This window comes from Ylistrum balloti, unplaced genomic scaffold (assembly GCF_031769215.1).
Source record: "Ylistrum balloti isolate Yb309-2 unplaced genomic scaffold, AGI_CSIRO_Ybal_v1 Utg369740, whole genome shotgun sequence".
Taxonomy (NCBI): domain Eukaryota; kingdom Metazoa; phylum Mollusca; class Bivalvia; order Pectinida; family Pectinidae; genus Ylistrum; species Ylistrum balloti.
This window is the reverse complement of record NW_026781950.1, coordinates 580,759-598,660: the sequence shown is the minus strand read 5'-3', so window position 1 is coordinate 598,660 and position 17,902 is coordinate 580,759. Positions and strand designations below refer to the sequence as shown.

General features: G+C 34.4%; 2 protein-coding genes across 2 annotated transcripts in view; both read right to left on the bottom strand.

Annotated features, from left to right (window-relative positions):
* Positions 1-6,203, bottom strand: part of LOC132543058 (ras GTPase-activating-like protein IQGAP1) — a 79,152-nt gene extending 72,949 nt beyond the window's left edge. Inside the window, exon 1 of the mRNA XM_060206512.1 lies at positions 5,930-6,203. Within this exon, the coding sequence (XP_060062495.1) occupies positions 5,930-5,984 (55 nt within the window). The 5' untranslated portion in view covers positions 5,985-6,203. The remainder of the gene's footprint in view (positions 1-5,929) is intronic.
* A 2,974-nt stretch (positions 6,204-9,177) lies between these two features.
* Positions 9,178-17,234, bottom strand: LOC132543077 (protein FAM81A-like). The gene is made up of 5 exons (XM_060206532.1): positions 16,827-17,234; positions 15,191-15,439; positions 14,422-14,664; positions 10,149-10,259; positions 9,178-9,393 (listed from the first exon to the last, which is right to left on the bottom strand). Exons 1-5 carry the CDS (start codon positions 17,232-17,234, stop codon positions 9,178-9,180), a joined length of 1,227 nt encoding a protein of 408 aa, XP_060062515.1.
* Between the last annotated feature and the right edge of the window lie 668 nt (positions 17,235-17,902).

Here is a 17,902-nt window from a genome sequence, read left to right as displayed (position 1 = left end):
TGGTTGCAAATGACGGTTCTAGACGATCTGTTTGTCACAAACAAAATGGACAGGTACTTGGTACTGACATCTTGTACTGGTGTACTCGTATCCTTGGTTTAAATTACTATTCTGTACTTTTTCTGGAAGCGCCAGGTCACAGCAACCAAAAATATCAGGGTAGGAGGTCATGAGGTCAATAGTACGAGTAACACACCTCAACAAAATGACCATTCCGAAATACATTACTGTCCAGAATCTTTGTCCAGACGATACACTTCATTTAAATGTTTTTTATTTATTCTGTCAGGTTTTTTTTTTCATCCACATGTAAGCTGCATTGGTATTGAAGCCAAGGAAAAAAAGCCACAGTTTATAAACCAGAAAATAAGGTAGATATTACAGAATCACAGTATGTCTGTCTGGATGAAAAGGTGAACTTGCCTCAGATTGCTATCATTAAGCAGCACTTTCTGTCCAAATTTACAGTGCCCCATAATATCAAACTTCCGAAAACATTTCAACCAAGTACTGCATTTAAGGCTCCAGACTTTCTATAAATATCTGTGACACAGGGCTTAGAAATTAACATCCCAGTAGAGCGATGTTATCTAGCAGCACACCTGAACAACTATGATCAATTTATTTCCATATATTGTTAGGTAGAAAGTCTCCAGCCCAGCGAGACAAGTATTTCATTACATCACCAAGTCTGGCCCAAGATTACAGTTATCAACTCAGATATTTGAAATATCACAAACTCTTATATTCTAATTGCTTTACAATGTATACATATCCTATCGAAACACAGATAAGAAAGGGTCTCAAAAATCTTTTTTTATTCAAAACCACTAAATCAAAGTTCATCATGTTAACACATCTGGATTTTGAAATAAATATGCATTCACAATTGAACTTCAGAACATTGATGTTAAGACAATATACCATACATAGTCAGAAACCTGAAACATCGATAGGGAAACAGTGATTGACAGCTGAAATTAAACTGGACACAGCAACAATAACTGGTCCCCAGGAATCACATGAGGACAAAAAGGCCATGACCTTATGTCTGTAGGGAGGGATACAAGATCAAACTTTTCATGATCAACTTCACAATGTGAAACTAAAGAACAAAATATACCTTATTCATAGTTCAAGTTCAGCAATGGGACATAACTATGTATACGATAGAACCTGAGAAAGAGGTGAAAAGTTCAATCACGATACATATCAAATTTCAATGTTTACAATGTATTTTTCAATATCTTTTTGTTTTTTCAACAAGACTCATAATTTAGTATATTGAAGTTGCTAACAATTGTCAATGAGTTTTCATATGCTTTTTATTTTCTTTAGAGTAGGCAAGAAAGACTTAACCCCATACTCATCGATAATTATGTTCAGTTGTTAGTGAAGAAAAATCAAAACATTAATGACACCAACGAAAAATGTATGAAGTTAAAGAAACATTTTCATGGAGGTTCTTGACATGGTGACAATGACCAGGAATTCCAGGAAAGTAAGCATTTTATGCTTCATCACCAACAAGTCATGTAAATCTTGGTCAAATCAAGAAGATAAATATCACCTGACAATCCTGATTGAGAACCAGGTGTAGATGTAGATAGCATGATATGAAAGATTCCCTATGTAAGGCGATAGACACTGACACTTGTATGTATGCAGCACATTTTGTGTAATGAATATGAAGGGTTCGTAAAACATGTTTACTTTAAAATGCAAAACCAGTTAATCAGGGTTCTGTACGTGTTGGATTAAAGCCTAAGTCTGACTGCTCAGCCTATATGACAAGTTTACCTGTGGAAGGTCTTACTGAAATTGCCCTTAGCATGTGTTCATGTCAGTTTTAAACTCTTTACATCAGAAAAGGTGACAAGAAATTTTAGAAAACTTGTCCGCTAGCAGACATTATTTTGTTGATTTTCATGTAACACTTATGTCCTTATATCATTTAATATGTCTTTTATAACCTTATCAGGAAAAATAAATATACAAGTTACATGTTGGATAAAAAAAAAACTAGGTCGCTGGTATCAGGGCTTTAACTACTTTTTTCAAACAACATATCTTTTTCATGACTTTGAAATATTTTAATTCTAATTTCTGTAACAGAATATCACATGACACTTGATTAAAAAATATAGAATCAATTTCCAAAATTTTCTAATTGTTTTTGTGCTTCAGTTCCTACATACACATACTATATTACTTCCTGTTTCTAGATTCTATTAATCACCTACCACCAACTGAATCAATATCACACAGAAGCCATGAAGATCTGTATATATACATCTTCCTGTGTGCAAGATACTGTCATTTACAACCATTTCCTCAAATTATCTATCTAATTGTATTATTTCAACATACAATAACACCAACTTTTAAATTTTAAGAATGCCTCATTTCAGCAGTGAATTGGGAAGGAATTCTTCTAAAGCAAATAGCAAACTTGGGGAATTTGACTTTAACAGTCCCAATAACACCCCCCCCCCCCCAAAAAAAAAACATAAAAATAAAGCTATATTGCAGGGCTCTCACACCCCATTTTGGGACTGGGGCCCGCTGCCCTTAGAATTGGGAAAAATAGCTGCATTTTCCTTAGAATTGGGAAAACCTGGGGTTTGCATTGGGAATGGGGCAGAATATCGGTCCCAAATCTGACAGGTCAAAAGCCCTGTATTGTAACAGTTCAAAATAACTGATAGGTTCAAGGGCCCTTTAAAAGACGAGTCAATCTCATTCATTTAACTATAAAACCTGTCAATCTATAGTAATTTCATTTTTATCCTGTTCAAAACACTTTTATATGTATCCATCGAGATTAAAAGACTTAATCTGTGACAAAAACATGGTACAAGTGTAAAATGTGCAAACGAACATTTGGCAGAGATAATGATTATAAGAGACATATGAAAAATATCTACCCAGGGTACATAGTCAACCGGCAGTATAGGAGGATAGCGAAGCAGGAAGCTGTCAAACCAGACATCAAAAGACTGTTTGAAGTCCTGACAAAAAAGCAATTGGTGAGTGTAAAGTTCAGGACGAGGCCAGCCACTAGGATCAACGCCAGCGGCCCTCCAATGAGACCAGTGCTAGTTGAAACGAAGGTTTTATTAAGGCAAGACTTGGCATTAAGTGATTCGGAGAGCACAGCCTCTACTCCCAATTCATCCGAAGCGAAGGAGGAGGAGCCTGTGGATTACCGGAAATTGAATTACTTATCGGAATCCAAGTCAACTGTGTGTTTAGATGAAAATTACTGAACTAGGTTAATTGTTTATATTCTTGCTATAATTTTCACTATATAACCGTGAAGGAATTGACCGTCAAACATTATGTTTTCTCAATGGACAGTAATAGTGAATAGAGTTATTGGCCTTAATTGTTAACGTCATAATTAACAATGTACTTTAGGGGATAATTTTTATGGTAGTGTTGTCCTGATGAAGTCCTATAATAAAGGCGAAACCGGAAGACCAACTACCGAATAAAAATTTTGAAGAACCCGTCTCCAGCTTTTGGGTTGATTCATCCCTATTTAAGCTCACCCCTTCTCATCAATCCCCTGCATACCCTAGGGGTATCCAGGCGGGAAGCAAAGAACCTGCAGTCCTCCATTGATAGCAACAGCAGCGTTGGCTCTATCCTTTATATATGAAACTATTGATATTACCTTATAATAGTATTAGATGTAAACAAGGCCTTGAGGATATTTTTTTCTTCATCCAAATTCCCTTCTTTTTTTTTGCTTTTTACATAAATATGAGAAAGTAAAGCATTAGAGATTTCAGTTGGTATTTAAATCTGGACATTTATTTTTTATCTGGCTTTTCAGTTTCAGAATTTTCAGCAGTAACCATTGAAAAAGCTCCTCCCAGTGGTAGAATTTGAAAGAATCATAAATGATCTTTCTAATCAGACAACTAAAAGTTTTAAAGATTCTGAGAGAAACACCTAGATAATTGAGATTTTATTGTATCTGCTAGGAAAATCTGATTTCAATGTAAGATTAGAAAATCTCACATCAATAATCAGATATAAAACGTAGACAATTTTCCTCACCTAACATGCCTTTCTAGAAATTTAAAGAGGTCTATATAATCAGCCTGGATCTACGCTCAAGGTTTTTACTCTTTCAAATCTTCATTTTAAGAGTCATAGTATGAAGCAGGAAACAAAGTTATTTGTACATGTAACAGGACTTGCTGATATCTGTTTGGTAAATCTGATGTTTGATAATAATGACACTTAAATCACCTGCTGGTGATACAACATAAAATCACACTTTGAACTTTAACCCAATTTCTGTAACCTTGACAGTCTGACTGAATTAAGTGAGTGTTTTGAAATAGTTGTACAACTCTTCATTTGAAAAACTGATTTTTTTTCAATTATGATATAAAATTAATTGAATTTTGACTATACAGAAATCTAAAAGTTTGATACAAAACATTTTGGATCTAAATGACATTTTATAAAGCTTGACCTTGGCTCTCTAGATCTCTTGTGTTTTATATCTGAGAAGTATGTGAAATCAGAGAATTGCTGTAAGTTGACACTGGTTTGGTATAAGACCTTAATTTGTTCCAGTTGGACCCTGATTCTCAAGTGCTTCCGTCAGATAATGATCACAGCCAGCAGTAGTAAATCGCACTGACACAGTAATATATGGCATGTCATTCAAATTCCATGTGGAGTTCAGTCCACAGCATGAAGTTGTTTACTATAACATGCTTTTAAATTAACATAATCACTGTGACCTAGTCCGAATTTCCCAACTACGCACTACATAGTAGATATGTATACATGGACCCCCACGATTTGTGCATAAAACTTACTTAAAAGTACATGACTGTGGGTGAGAATTCATTACATGAAGTAGACCTGTATGTGTCATACTTAAATCTGTGTAACCTATGTAAATTCTATGTTGATACATACAGTTCTGAATTGGTAAATATACTGTTCATTAATTTGGGCCAAGAGTGGTGAAGGAGAAGGTAAGGAGGGGAAAATGGAAATAAATTGTTTAGTGATTATGGTATGATTATGACATCACAGTGATTTCCTTGTTTGAAACTATTTACCTGTTGTATACTACAAGATGTGATGTGTTTATTCCAAGACTGACTCACAACAAAATGTACTTGCAACTTTACAGGTCTACCCACCTGTGTTTACATGTATGGAGTGCTGTCAAGTTAGACCAACAAGGTACTCTGTTATATAACACTTGTACACAGGTAAACATTTACCTGAGAAAGGATGTCAGGGTGTCTGGAACTTTTTACCTTTCTAATCATATCTGTATTTATATTTAGTCTAGTACACAGGTGTATGTCTAGCAGCAGATTGCTAAATCTACAGTCTATCAACTTTAACAAAATTAGCATTTAACGACCTTTGGGACAAAGACGATCAAATGTATCAGTGTTTTATATCCACTGTATATATATATATTGGAAGCTTTCAGTCGGTAATTTTATCTGATTAAAAACTTGTCTGTCCAGAAAGCTTACTGTCATTACTAATATAACGTCCCTGTTTCAATTAAGATCCAGTTATGTTGAATGTACAACTAAGATTACGTATAGCCTACTTTGAAAGAAAAGGTTGGGGCTAGGCACCATTACATATGACATGTCTACATCAAGAATAAGGCATTTACACACGACTTTTTTCTCTTGAACTTTCATAATATAAATATAACTGTACTAATCCATGTGTAACGACCTGTGACCAATGACATGTGGCCGCTGATTGATTTGTTTACCCTGCTGAATGGCAGGTATGACTTCAGGCTGTTTGCCTTCTGTGCCAGAGACCGGCGCGCTCCAATACACAAGCTTTCATATACACACTCATAACATTCGTGCGACATGAGATAGCCAAGAAAATCAGTAAAAATGGACAGCAAACTTACATCTCAGTCTTTCTCTGGGACCTGGATGACCATCGGTAACCTCCATTTCTGACATAGTGTGTTGACTTCAGTGACACACGTTCATAAATATTCAGTCCGCCAAAATAGAATTTACACACAATATTCCCTTTGAAATAAAAGTGCTTATTTCCATGCAAATGACATCAAACCAAAAATGAACAACACTTTCAGTCCCTTGCTAGTTGTATAATCCAGTTGCTTTAAAACTTTCTAATCCAGAATGACAACGAGTATTCGGCATCGTTAATATTCTCCTTTTCTAATGTCTTGTGTACAGTCAGTTGAATGAGGCGCGACCCGCAGAGTTCAAACTATTTCCGCGGGAATTGTGGGTATGTTCACCTTCTGCCTTTGACCTTTTAGTTATAGGAAAACTCACCAGACGGCACTGAAAACAGGTTGTTTACAAATGGCGACGACCGTGAACTGAAGCAACAGGTAAACTATCGATTAAAACTATTAGTGACATCATTTCTATCTGATATACTAGCTGTGTTGTACAATGCCAAACTAAATTGCAACTAACGTCACTTGATTATTTCTTGATTGATTTTAAACTCGAAACTTTCATAATGACAAGAAAAATGGTAAGCCTGGTTCGTTGCCAAGACATGTTTCAACAAATATTGTGAAATATTTCTTGAAGATCTAATAAAATTTGGCTGTGTTATAGGTCAGTTGTAACGAATTTATGACTGAAACTGTGATTTTTTAAATTCCAAGTGGGACATGCCGAAGAAGATCAATGTTAGAAAGAAAAATAAGAAAAACATTAATCTGGTCACAGAATAATCAATTTTCGAAAGACTTAGATAAGAAAACTTAAGTTTTATCACGTGAAGTCATACCAAGAATTTTAAGCGTTTAAAAGGCATAATTTTTGTTTAGTTCATTTTTTAAAAATGTTTTCAAGATTAAATTCAGATGATTTTTAATGTACTTCAGTGTTTTCCAGTTTAGTTCAAACAATATTTTGTTTTCCAACATGGACACATTACAAGTACAAATAAAGATATAAAAATTGGATTGGAAAGCACTCCAGACGATTACTGTCAGTATGGCCAAATATTGTTAAAATGTTACACAGTATGTAACATTAAAGTATAGTGTATTGTGTTTAGTAAATAAAGATGCTTAAAAAATTGAGGCAAAGTCAATTTTTTCATGGTTTGAAATTTACAAATAATTGATTGTTTATTGATCACCATTGCACATTGATGGCATTTTGCCCCCATTTCCCCTCTTTTCTTTGTTTGCTTTTGTTGTCCCCTCAAAATGTTTGATATTATTTTATAAAAAAAAAGCAAACAAAGAAATAAACATGTTGATGGAAACAAAGACAAAAAACAAATAACAAAAAAAAAAAAAAAAAAAAAAACTTACCTACAAGAATCTTCAAACATTTCTCCAATTCTTCTCTTATGTGGTTTTTATCTTATGACTAAATTATTGCAATCATGAATGCTGTGTAATTCTGACCTCATTAGAATTAACATCAAATTATTCATCATTGTTTTAATGACCTTGGGGTTCTTTCCCTAGTGAATTACCAGTGAATTGTGTCCATTGAGGATTCCACCTGCATTTTGCAAACCATGAAAATTTTGATGATATCATTGTTGTGTTACAACCAAGTGTCCTTTAGATATAATTCTGACATTAAAGTACATGTATTTTAATTATAAGAAAAAGTGAAATCAGAACATTTCTAGATTTAAATTACAAGTTTAGTTGGAACATAGACCATCAATTGTATATTTGATCTTCAATTTGGACTGAAGAAATTGAACAAAATTTGACAATTGAGCAAACAAAAAAATCTTCCTTCATATATTAAATAAATGAATAAACTTTATCTATTTTACAACAAATGTGAAACAAGTTTTTGCAACTTATATTAATCACTCTTTTTGACCTGGATGGAAGTATACCAGGGGTCTTACTGTGGGGAAAAAACCAGATTACAAAGGGAAAACTCACATGGTCAGGCAGGTAGCCCCATACCTTTTCAGGTCCATTCCAGGAATCCGACCCCAATCAGCTAGGTGAAAGGCATGTGCATTACCTCTGCGCCACCCAACTACCTGTCTGTTGTAGTGCAATATTTCTCTCTTATATGAGTATGGAAAAGACTATAAGAAAGATTCAGTTCTTTAAAAAAAACTTTATTAAGATATTACAAAATGTGGATGTACATCATATCATGCAAATGATTAAGTATGTTAATTTTAAAAATTCAAATGAATTAGTATTAAATAAATGTATTCCAGTTTGATGAATTTCTGCCATAGTGTTTGCTTGAGATGGAAAAAAGGAGAGAGATATCAAGAAATTAGATAGAAAATGTATAACATTAACCAGAAACATGTAATATATATTATACGTCCCTGCATCAATTGATTACCCAGAATATTCCTGGGATAAGGAAGAGTTCCCTCCCTTCGTACCTGAAACCACACTTGATTCCATTCATAATAGTATTTAATGCCAATGGTAATCTGATTTTACTGTTTCTTGAGAGCAAATTTTCATAGAAAATTTCCATTTCTTAAATCACAGTTGAGAATGCATTATCGACTTATCCATTGCGAAAAAAACTAATTAGATATTCTCAAAACATCAGAATTAATCAGGTAAGCTCATAACACCTTTGGAAGAGCTAGTTACAACTGCTTTATTCTAACTATTTAAACATTGACGCTCTTTTCCCCTTTCTGGTATGTGCTATTCCTCATCCATGGAATCTTTTCTCTCTACAATGTTCGAGAGTTGGAGAGCTTCGGCTCGCTTACAATGTATATTCAAGTGTTCTTATAAATGCTAGTTTACTGCATCTTTGTCAGAAAATGAGGTGCTAGTAAGGCTGTTTAAATTTATCAGACAGTGTGTACTTGATACTGATATGCCAGTTTGTGACTTGCAGATGCCACATGCATGTTCAACTAAGGTTTATATTTGTTTGTCTTTCTGAGCCAGTGAACTTTTTCCTGGCAGCATGCGCTTGCCTTAGCTGTGTTTACACAATCTGCACAGAATCAAGTTGCTACGCCACCTTGCTATTTTGAAGGATAAAATTGTGCTAGTAGCCCATATTCTTTGACCATCTGGTTTTTAGCATAAAACTTTTTGACTTTAAAAGTAATCAGACATTCATTATATGATTTGTTTCCTTCCATTAACTAAACATCTGAATCAATGAGTTCCTGTAATATACAATACATTAATTACTAAACCAACACAACCAGTTGTCTAAGTTGTGAGATTTCTTTTCTTAATTTGTCCTCCAGCAGTTTTTGTTTCCCTTCGAGAACTGTTTTGGCATTTGATATGCTATCATGGACAGAAGTGAAGCCTTCACGGAATTCACGTTTAGATTTTGCCAGCTCCTCCTGGTGGTGACGGCTATGAACTTCTAATCTGTGCACCATTCGCTTTTCTACATGCTGAAAGTGTAAAGCACAAATGAAAAGTATATATACACATGTAACAAAGACTGTTTTCATTAAAATGTTTTGCCTCCAAAAATGACCCACATTTCATCAATTTATAGATTTTGTTGTGATATAGTTATGTTACAGACACTTGAATATTTCAGAAAATCATACATGTTTGAAAATTTAGTGAGAACATGCTGTGAAACAGTTTGATCACTGAAATCAAATTGTCAGTGTTTGTTAAGGAAATGTACAAAATATTTGTGCTTATTACCATCTAGTAATCCCAAATCATATAGAATTTCCTTGTATGGGTGTGTTTGTTATTTAGTAAAAAAAATGCTGGCAAGATTTGTTCTGTGAAACATTTAAATATTTCTCTGCGTACTAAGCTTTTGTATTTTACATAGGTAATTGGTGAGTTAAGATCTTTTTTCACATTTAAGATGATCCAGCAGAAGAAGTGGAAACTGACAGAAAAAGAATAAAACCCATGTTAGTACCACGAAATGGAGTTACTATCTAGAATTAAAACTTTGCATACAAAATACTGTAATAACGAAAAGTGGGTGGTGGGGTGGAGGGGAACACCTTATAGAGGCCTATTATAAAAGCAGGATACACCTCCTTACAGAGAACTATAGTTATATGGGGACCAGGTACCCCTAACTGTGCTGCAATCTTAAGTTGGGACATTTCAATTATCCTTTTGAAAGTCTTATATTATGGAAGTTTGTGTAGAAGGCAAGGTGATTGTGACTTACCGCCTGTAGGTCTCGTAAAATCTCCCTGTCAGCCATCACAACTTCCTCCAGGTGATGAAGTCGGCTACTGAATGTGTTGGCTGTATCACCCATTGTTCTCTCCAAACGATTCTATACGAGTTAAAGATTGAAAAAAAATTAACAATTGTGATTTTTACAGGATTTCTTTTTTTTATTATTCTGCCAGGGTTTTTTTTCCTCCAAATAAAACCCACACAAACATATATGCTACACCCCTGACCGCAGAGGGAAAAAACGTAGCTTATAACCTGATATATAGAGTATAGAATGAATGAAGTTTTCCTTATCAGTCTTCATTATTTATCTGTCAGAAGGTTAACTTTTGGATTAGTCTGTCTGTCATGCTGTCTGTCTGTCTGCCTGCCTGCCTGCCTGCCTGTCTGTCTTCCCGCCTGTCCATCTTGCCATCCAGGTGTCCATCCAAGTGTCATGGTGTCCATCTGTCAGTTTTAGTTTGTGAAAATGCCAACAAATGTATAAACTTATTGTACTTAGCCCACCATCTACTTTGTATCAGAAACTATGTGTGGAACCCCTGGGGATATTGGTGAATAAAGACAACATCAGTTCCCTTTTACACTCAGTGTTAAAACATTTGAACAAGATTTTAACAGGGTCCTCCAAATAGTCATGATGTTAATTATCAATTTCTAATTAGTTTGGTTTTTATGTAAAATTGATCAGAATCTCTCTTGAACTTTATCCTGTATTATTCATTGTCTCCTCCTACACACATACAAGCAACTGTCCAAACAATGCTGTCAGTGATGCTGTCACTGCTTGTGACATTTGAAGTTGCTAGGCAACACAGCTCACAAAATTTTGTGCAGTTGACTTTTTGTGGACTGGTTTTTTAATGATGTAAGGCAAAAGAAACGATGAAAAATTCAGTATCATCTGTCGTCATTATTTGAAATGTTTTTACAACACAAATCACAGAAATGTACATCATTGATTTCTAAATCAATCAGTCTCACTAGTTGTAGTACAGTGTATTGATCTTTCTGTCCCAGATGTAATATTTTCAGATCAAATATTTATGACAACCTACTTCCAGGTATTCAAACTACCTGCATCACTAGAATCCAGAGACAGAATCCATTGTTGTAACTCTTCGTCACTCAAGGGGACTGTATATACCCAAATATATAGTGTGGTGCATTTATTTTTGTTCGTTGTGTTTATTGCCATGTATAAAAAGGGTCATTTTGAGGCAGTATCTCCTTAAAGCTGGTTGTTACCTGACTGAAAAAACTTAACTATAATCAAGGGACAGATTCAATCCCTTTGATTCCTCATCACTCTAGGGGATTGTATACACTCAAAACTTAACCATAATCAAGGGACAGATTCAATCCCTTTGATTCCTTATCACTCTAGGGGATTGTATACACTCAAAACTTAACTATAATCAAGGGACAGGGACAGATTCAATCCCTTTGATTCCTTATCACTCTAGGGGATTGTATACACTCAAAACTTAACTATAATCAAGGGACAGATTCAATTCCTTTGATTCCTCATCACTCTAGGGGATTGTATACACTCAAAACTTAACTATAATCAAGGGACAGATTCAATCCCTTTGATTCCTTATCACTCTAGGGGATTGTATACACTCAAAACTTAACTATAATCAAGGGACAGATTCAATCCCTTTGATTCCTCATCACTCTAGAGGATTGTATACACACAAAACTTAACTATAATCAAGGGACAGTTTCAATCCCTTTGATTCCTCATCACTCCAGGGCATTGTACATACTCAACTAAACTATAGTCAAAGTAGGGATTCAAACCTTTTGATTAAACCTTATAACTTAGTAAACAGAGGTATTTAGTCACTTTTTGTACACACATCTATGGATGCATTTTTGTGTATTGCATGAATAGTGCACCCACAATCAAACTTAAAGTTTGTATTCAGTAAATGGCATTGTCAGTATTGTAAACCTACAGATTACATGAAACAATACCAACCAAGCAAACCTGTAAAATAGTGAGCATTACAGGCCCCATAAGCCTCTTCTTTAGAATTTCTTCAAATGAAAGTAAAAGATATTGCTACCAGAAATGGTCAAATGTGTGTTGAGTTCATTACCATTTTATCAATTTCAGGTCAACTTGCCTCTTTCTATATTAGACAGGGAAGGATTTTATTATAAGGTTTTAAAAAATATGATATAGTTTGGAGCTGTAGAAACAGAAACTTGTGATTCATTGTTAATGATTGGATGGAGCCCAGTGTGGATGTTGATGTGTCGCACAGATCACAGTGTAGATACGTAGGGAATGGTTTACATATCTCTCACTTCTGATCAGTCATCATCATGGAATTCTGATTTGTTATTGTTTTTTACAAACAAGGACAAATCTTGATGTGTTATTTCAAAGGCTCAAATACTTTGTCACAAGGTAAGCAACAGTCATCAATTTAAGAATAAACAGTTTCTGGTATTTAGATATTAAAACTACATTAGTCAAGTCAGTTTAATGTTTAGATTTGAACTTATTATAACAGAATTTATTTTTTGTTTGTTATAAATAAAGAAAACATGGTCAGTGTCTTAAAATATAAGTTTCTGGCAAGCCACTTTTGACTTTCTGTCCCAAGCAGCTTATATCTGAATACACATGTATTCTATAGATCCTGCAACAGTGATTAAAATCAAACAATCAAAACTTTAGCAGTTTTATAGTTCAATTTTTGTTTACTTGGCATTGAAGTTGCGTTGAATTTTGCCTGATGATGTACACCATAATAATTGCTCCATGCAGAAATATAGTTCAAACATCAATGAGAGTGATTGTATGAATTTTCGTATGTAAACTTAATAATTACAGCATATAAAATCGCTTATTTCAACTGTTATTCATATTGTTAAATGTAATTTTTTTGTAAATGTAGAAAGTGATTTTATATTAATTAACACACTGAAATATAGCTGTTATCCATCACGCCCAAAAACAGCAAAAATATATGTGGCAGGTGTATTGGGACAATGGTAGTGCAAGTTGCAGGATAAATATTCAAATATACTTTGTAGCAGAAGAAAAGTCCTAAAAAATTCAATCTTGAGAAAAGTGTTTTTCATCCAACTTATGTTCCATAGAAAGAGGATAATTTTTTACTGGACCAACTTTGGAGTGTAATATCTAACCCCTGTGTGAAATTAGATTTGTGAAATGAACAGAATTGCAAGACCAATTCATGTACAGTATAATTTAGCCAATAAAATCAGAGGGAAACATTATATTTTAACAAAATACTACACCATGAATATTGCTTAAAAGACATGTATAAGATCACTAGAAATTGAGAATTTCTGAAGTGTCCTGTACTGCATATCAACAAATGATTTGTCATATTATTAGTAGGAAGTCTTGCAATGCCTGTCTATTTTTTTTTCTTTGTCAATGCTGCCTTGCATGTTTGTGATGGACAAATCTTGAAAGAGTGAAGTAGAGAATATTCTGTAGTAGTATTGGCTTTTAGATCATGGACTTTTATCATTCATCCTCCACAGCATTCATCTATTCAGCTCTTTAGAAGTTTTCTGTCAGATTTGATGAAAACCAGTGATACCATGCATTATCTTAGTCAGTATGCTAGTCATTAGTCATGTATTCAAAAATTGGCTTCAAGGATAGCCGAGAATGGTCTTTTAGTGAACTAAAAATTTGTACACCAGAGTTTCATTAGAAAAATCTTTGGTTTTCATAGCGAGGTTGTGTTGTAGAAGACTTGGCATGTTTCTTGATAGGACTGAGGTCGGGGGTCAAACAGGATAATGACAGAATGTAATCTGAAATATACTGGTGGATTTTTATAAACATTTTGTAAAATAAACTCTTTCATTCATGATGAGGGCTTATTTTGAAAAGAGAGATTAACTCCATAGCAACCAAGATTTTAGAATAATGGTGTGGTTTAGCATTGTAAAACAAGGGAGATAATTCAAAACTGAGCTTTGGTCAAGGGAGGTAACTCAGAGCAATAGTTACAGTCTTAGAATAGTAGTGTTGTTTGCAAAATGATATAATTCAAAACACAGCTTAGGTCAAGGTGGTAATTTCATGTTATAGAACAAATGTTAAATCTATGAAAAATAACTGATGATATTTGCTTCTGTCTCAGAATAATGTTGCATTTCATCATTACAAAATAAGAGAGATAAATTATTCAGATATGGTGGTAGGATTATAAAGTGCTGTAATTATAAGTGATTGTAAGAAAAGGGAGATAACTCACCAGAACAGAGTTCCATTCCTCTGTGGCTTTGTTCATCATTGCTGTGAATTTGAGCTCCATATTGTGTTGCTGGGAGTCCATTGTCATTTTTTGGGATGCCATTGCATTTCGTACTTCCAAAACAGCAGTATGGTTCTTTTCATCCAGTATGGCAATTTCTCTATTTGCATTTTTCTTAACATGACCTATTTCTGACATCTGCTGTCCTGTCATTCTTTCCAACTCTGCTGTAATTGTCAGCATCTGGCAGATAACAAAAATTATGCCCCTTAAAGTATGCATGTCTTCCACATCTTTGGAAATCTGTATTTCTCCACACTCCCCCTCTTATTTTTGGCATGAAAGAACTAATTTGAAAAGAGGGCAAGTATGACCTTTGACCCCTTCACTTTTTGGCTGATAACCAAAATTTAATCAGGTTTTAAGACTTTTTGATATAATGTTGTGAATACAAATGAAATCTACTGAAGGGTGTATAAGATATCTGATGCACAGGGTTGTTATTTTAAAAGTGGGCAAGTGTAACCTTTGACACATTAACCTTGATTGATGACCTCCAAAATATACTATAATTATATATGGATCTTGAATTATAGTATGGTGTGTCTACCTTTAATCTGTTCAGGACTATTTTACTACAAGCTGACACACAAACAACATGATTATATTAAGTTTCCCCCTCGGCAAAACAAAAGGAATAAAATGATTAGATTTGTTCTGCTTTTTTCGATTCACCCTACTTTTTAAGCTCTGAATATGTGTTATGTACCTCTGCTTCCAGTCGATGTATTTTATCGGTAAGATTCTCCTTAAGGTACTGTTGTTCCTTTGACACAACATTGATGTCATTGAAGCAGTTTCTGATGTCTGAAGAATGTCGGATGAGACTGGCATCACATCGGACAATTCTGCTACGAAGATCTTGTAGACTTGTAACATTGTGAACCTCTATCTTCCCTACAGCTTTGTTGGTTCCAACCACTGCTGTGTCACGCAGTCGAAGTTGTTCCTCTTGCTCCTGAGGAAAAAGTCCAAACACCATTTAAATCATCTTTGTTATATATTGTTTCTTAGTTAAATCTCAAACATCTGGTTAACTTCGCAGCATGGAATTGGGTCTCAAAAATCTTTCAAAATTCTTATCAATTACCTGCCAACAGAGAAGCAATTACAGAAACATCTCTCTGGTAGTTACCTAACTGAAAGGACATCTGACATACAAGCTACGGTAAAAATTGGTATGAGGTATAAAAACGAAATTCTGTTGATAATCCCATGATTACCATACCAATCTGGTAGTTACAGATGACATAAAATATGGAACATCAACATCTGGATTCCATGGTTTTATCATTGGTTAACATGTTTCGACTAGACAGGCTAGCCATCATCAGAAAAATGGAATGAATATTTTCGTAACTTAAGTCAAAATAATAACTCAGCCATGATGTTATTACGATTGTCTGTATCAAGTGGTAATAGTAGTGACAGTATAGTTAAGTTACATTAACACAGTTTACATATAAATTCTGTTTGCTTGAAAATGAGTTACATTCTTGTTCAACATTCTGGTGATTGTGTAGGTAGTAATGGTACCTGAAATTGTCAGATCTCTGGAGTTGTATTGAGTGGGTGATAGGTTAATTTTTATCTGTAATTTGGTACGTTCCCGCAATTGGTATTGTACGGAAAATATGTCTAGTATGTCCATGTTACAGCTAGCTAGGCTGGCCGTCATCAGAACTCTAGTATAATTATTTATATAGCTTAGATTGAAAGTACAGCTCTATTGTGATGTACATGTAATAATTGTCTTCTCTCCCACTCCATTAGGAATTTTTTTATAGTCAGGCAAAAAGCTATCATGTCTGGTAATAGGTCCATTGTATAACTTATGGTAAACATTGCTCTTGGGGAGAATTATAAATAAATGTTATTTCATCATCCTACATTAAGCCCAGTCCCAGTGGTTAAGTCAGAATTTGTATGCTCGCCTCCTAAAGATATTGCATCAAGCCTACCTGGTATATAAATTGCAGTTCAGTGGGAGTAATCACCTGTGTTGTGAATAATTTTCTTTATTTGGACTGTATATTAATTTTGAGTAGTTTTGTCAGCGCTATGGACTTTTTGCAGGATATATATGGAATACTGTAAACAGATTCATAAATGTCTTAATTAATTATTAGGCCAAAAATAACTTAACAAGGCAAACAAATGAAGGTAAATTTATCAACTAAATAAGCTCATGTCTATAGGAAAAAGTCTATTCATATATATATTGCTCTTCAGTGGAATTATAAACCTTTTCCTTGTCCCCTAATAGGCCCATCCCTTAAGTTTGAATAAGAATCAATATGTTTGACCCTCGGGCTTCTGAATGAAAAGCATGGCTTGTTACTTACAGCAATATCCTGGCTCAACCTTTGAACAATGGTGGTAATGTAGCGTAGATGGTTCTGTAAAAGATATCGGGTATTCGCCTCAATTCTGTCATCTTTGGCTCGGGCGAGACTATCTATGAAATCATCACGATTTTTAAAAGCTTTCTCAATCAAATTTTTTGTCATCGCTTGCTGTTGATTGAGAGCGTCTGCTACTTGTTGCTGCTGTGACAGAACTTGATTTTGTGTCATCAATGCCTGGGAGACCTTACTCTCTAAGTTGTTGATACGTGGACTGAGAACATTGGAGTCAACGGTCACTTGTTTACGACGAGGACTTTCCACGTGAATCGCATTGTAGTCCTGCTCTACGACCTCGTATGTTTGACCTCCGCCAGTGTCTGTTATTGGTGGTAGTTTGTACGCCATGTTGTTCTGTAAAGAAACCAAATGATAAACTTGCAATGAAAGTTTCCCTTATCTATAGACTGAGGTTAAATCATTTTATATATTTGGTTTTTCACTGTATGTGTAATGAAACACAAAAGCCTATTCTACGAGAAAATTTTTTGCTTTTTTGAATTTATGATACAAATGTTTTTGATATGTGAGTTTTAAAAAATTATACTTTTAAGATATCGGTCTACTCATGTTTTGAATAAGAACTTCAACAAGAAAAATTATGATTTTATACTGAAATTTAATTTGGTTTTTAAATCAGAAGTTTTCATCTTTGTGTGTATAAGGGTTCTTAGGACCTAAGTACAGGCCATTTCATTTCCACTGTCTAAACTTTCTGAGTGTACAATCACTTTATAAAATTAAATGCCAGATTCTGAAAAGAGAATGTCAGCCCATCGGTATGAACCATAGGAAGATTCTATACTACCGGTCTATGTAAAATGAAAACATACTGCGAGTACATTATCTTGATATCAGTGGTACAGGTACCTTTTGATGAAGGTGTCAAAGGTTTTCAAGAAACATTAATATTGTATAGCCTGTGAACATAGCATGTTTAACCTAGCACGAAATGAACACAGTATGGTAAGAAAGCCATTGGTTTGATTCTGTCAAGTGTTTAAAATTTTGACAAT

Bases quoted from the DNA above. Each gene is read 5' to 3' on its own strand.
- LOC132543077 (XM_060206532.1), bottom strand. From the start codon at position 17,234: ATGGCGTACAAACTACCACCAATAACAGACACTGGCGGAGGTCAAACA. The intron at 15,440-16,826 runs GTAAGTAACAAG...CTTTTTCCTCAG, and splicing joins GGTTGAGCCAGGATATTGCT to GAGCAAGAGGAACAACTTCG. The intron at 9,394-10,148 runs GTAAGTCACAAT...TTACACTTTCAG, and splicing joins TTTTACGAGACCTACAGGCG to CATGTAGAAAAGCGAATGGT.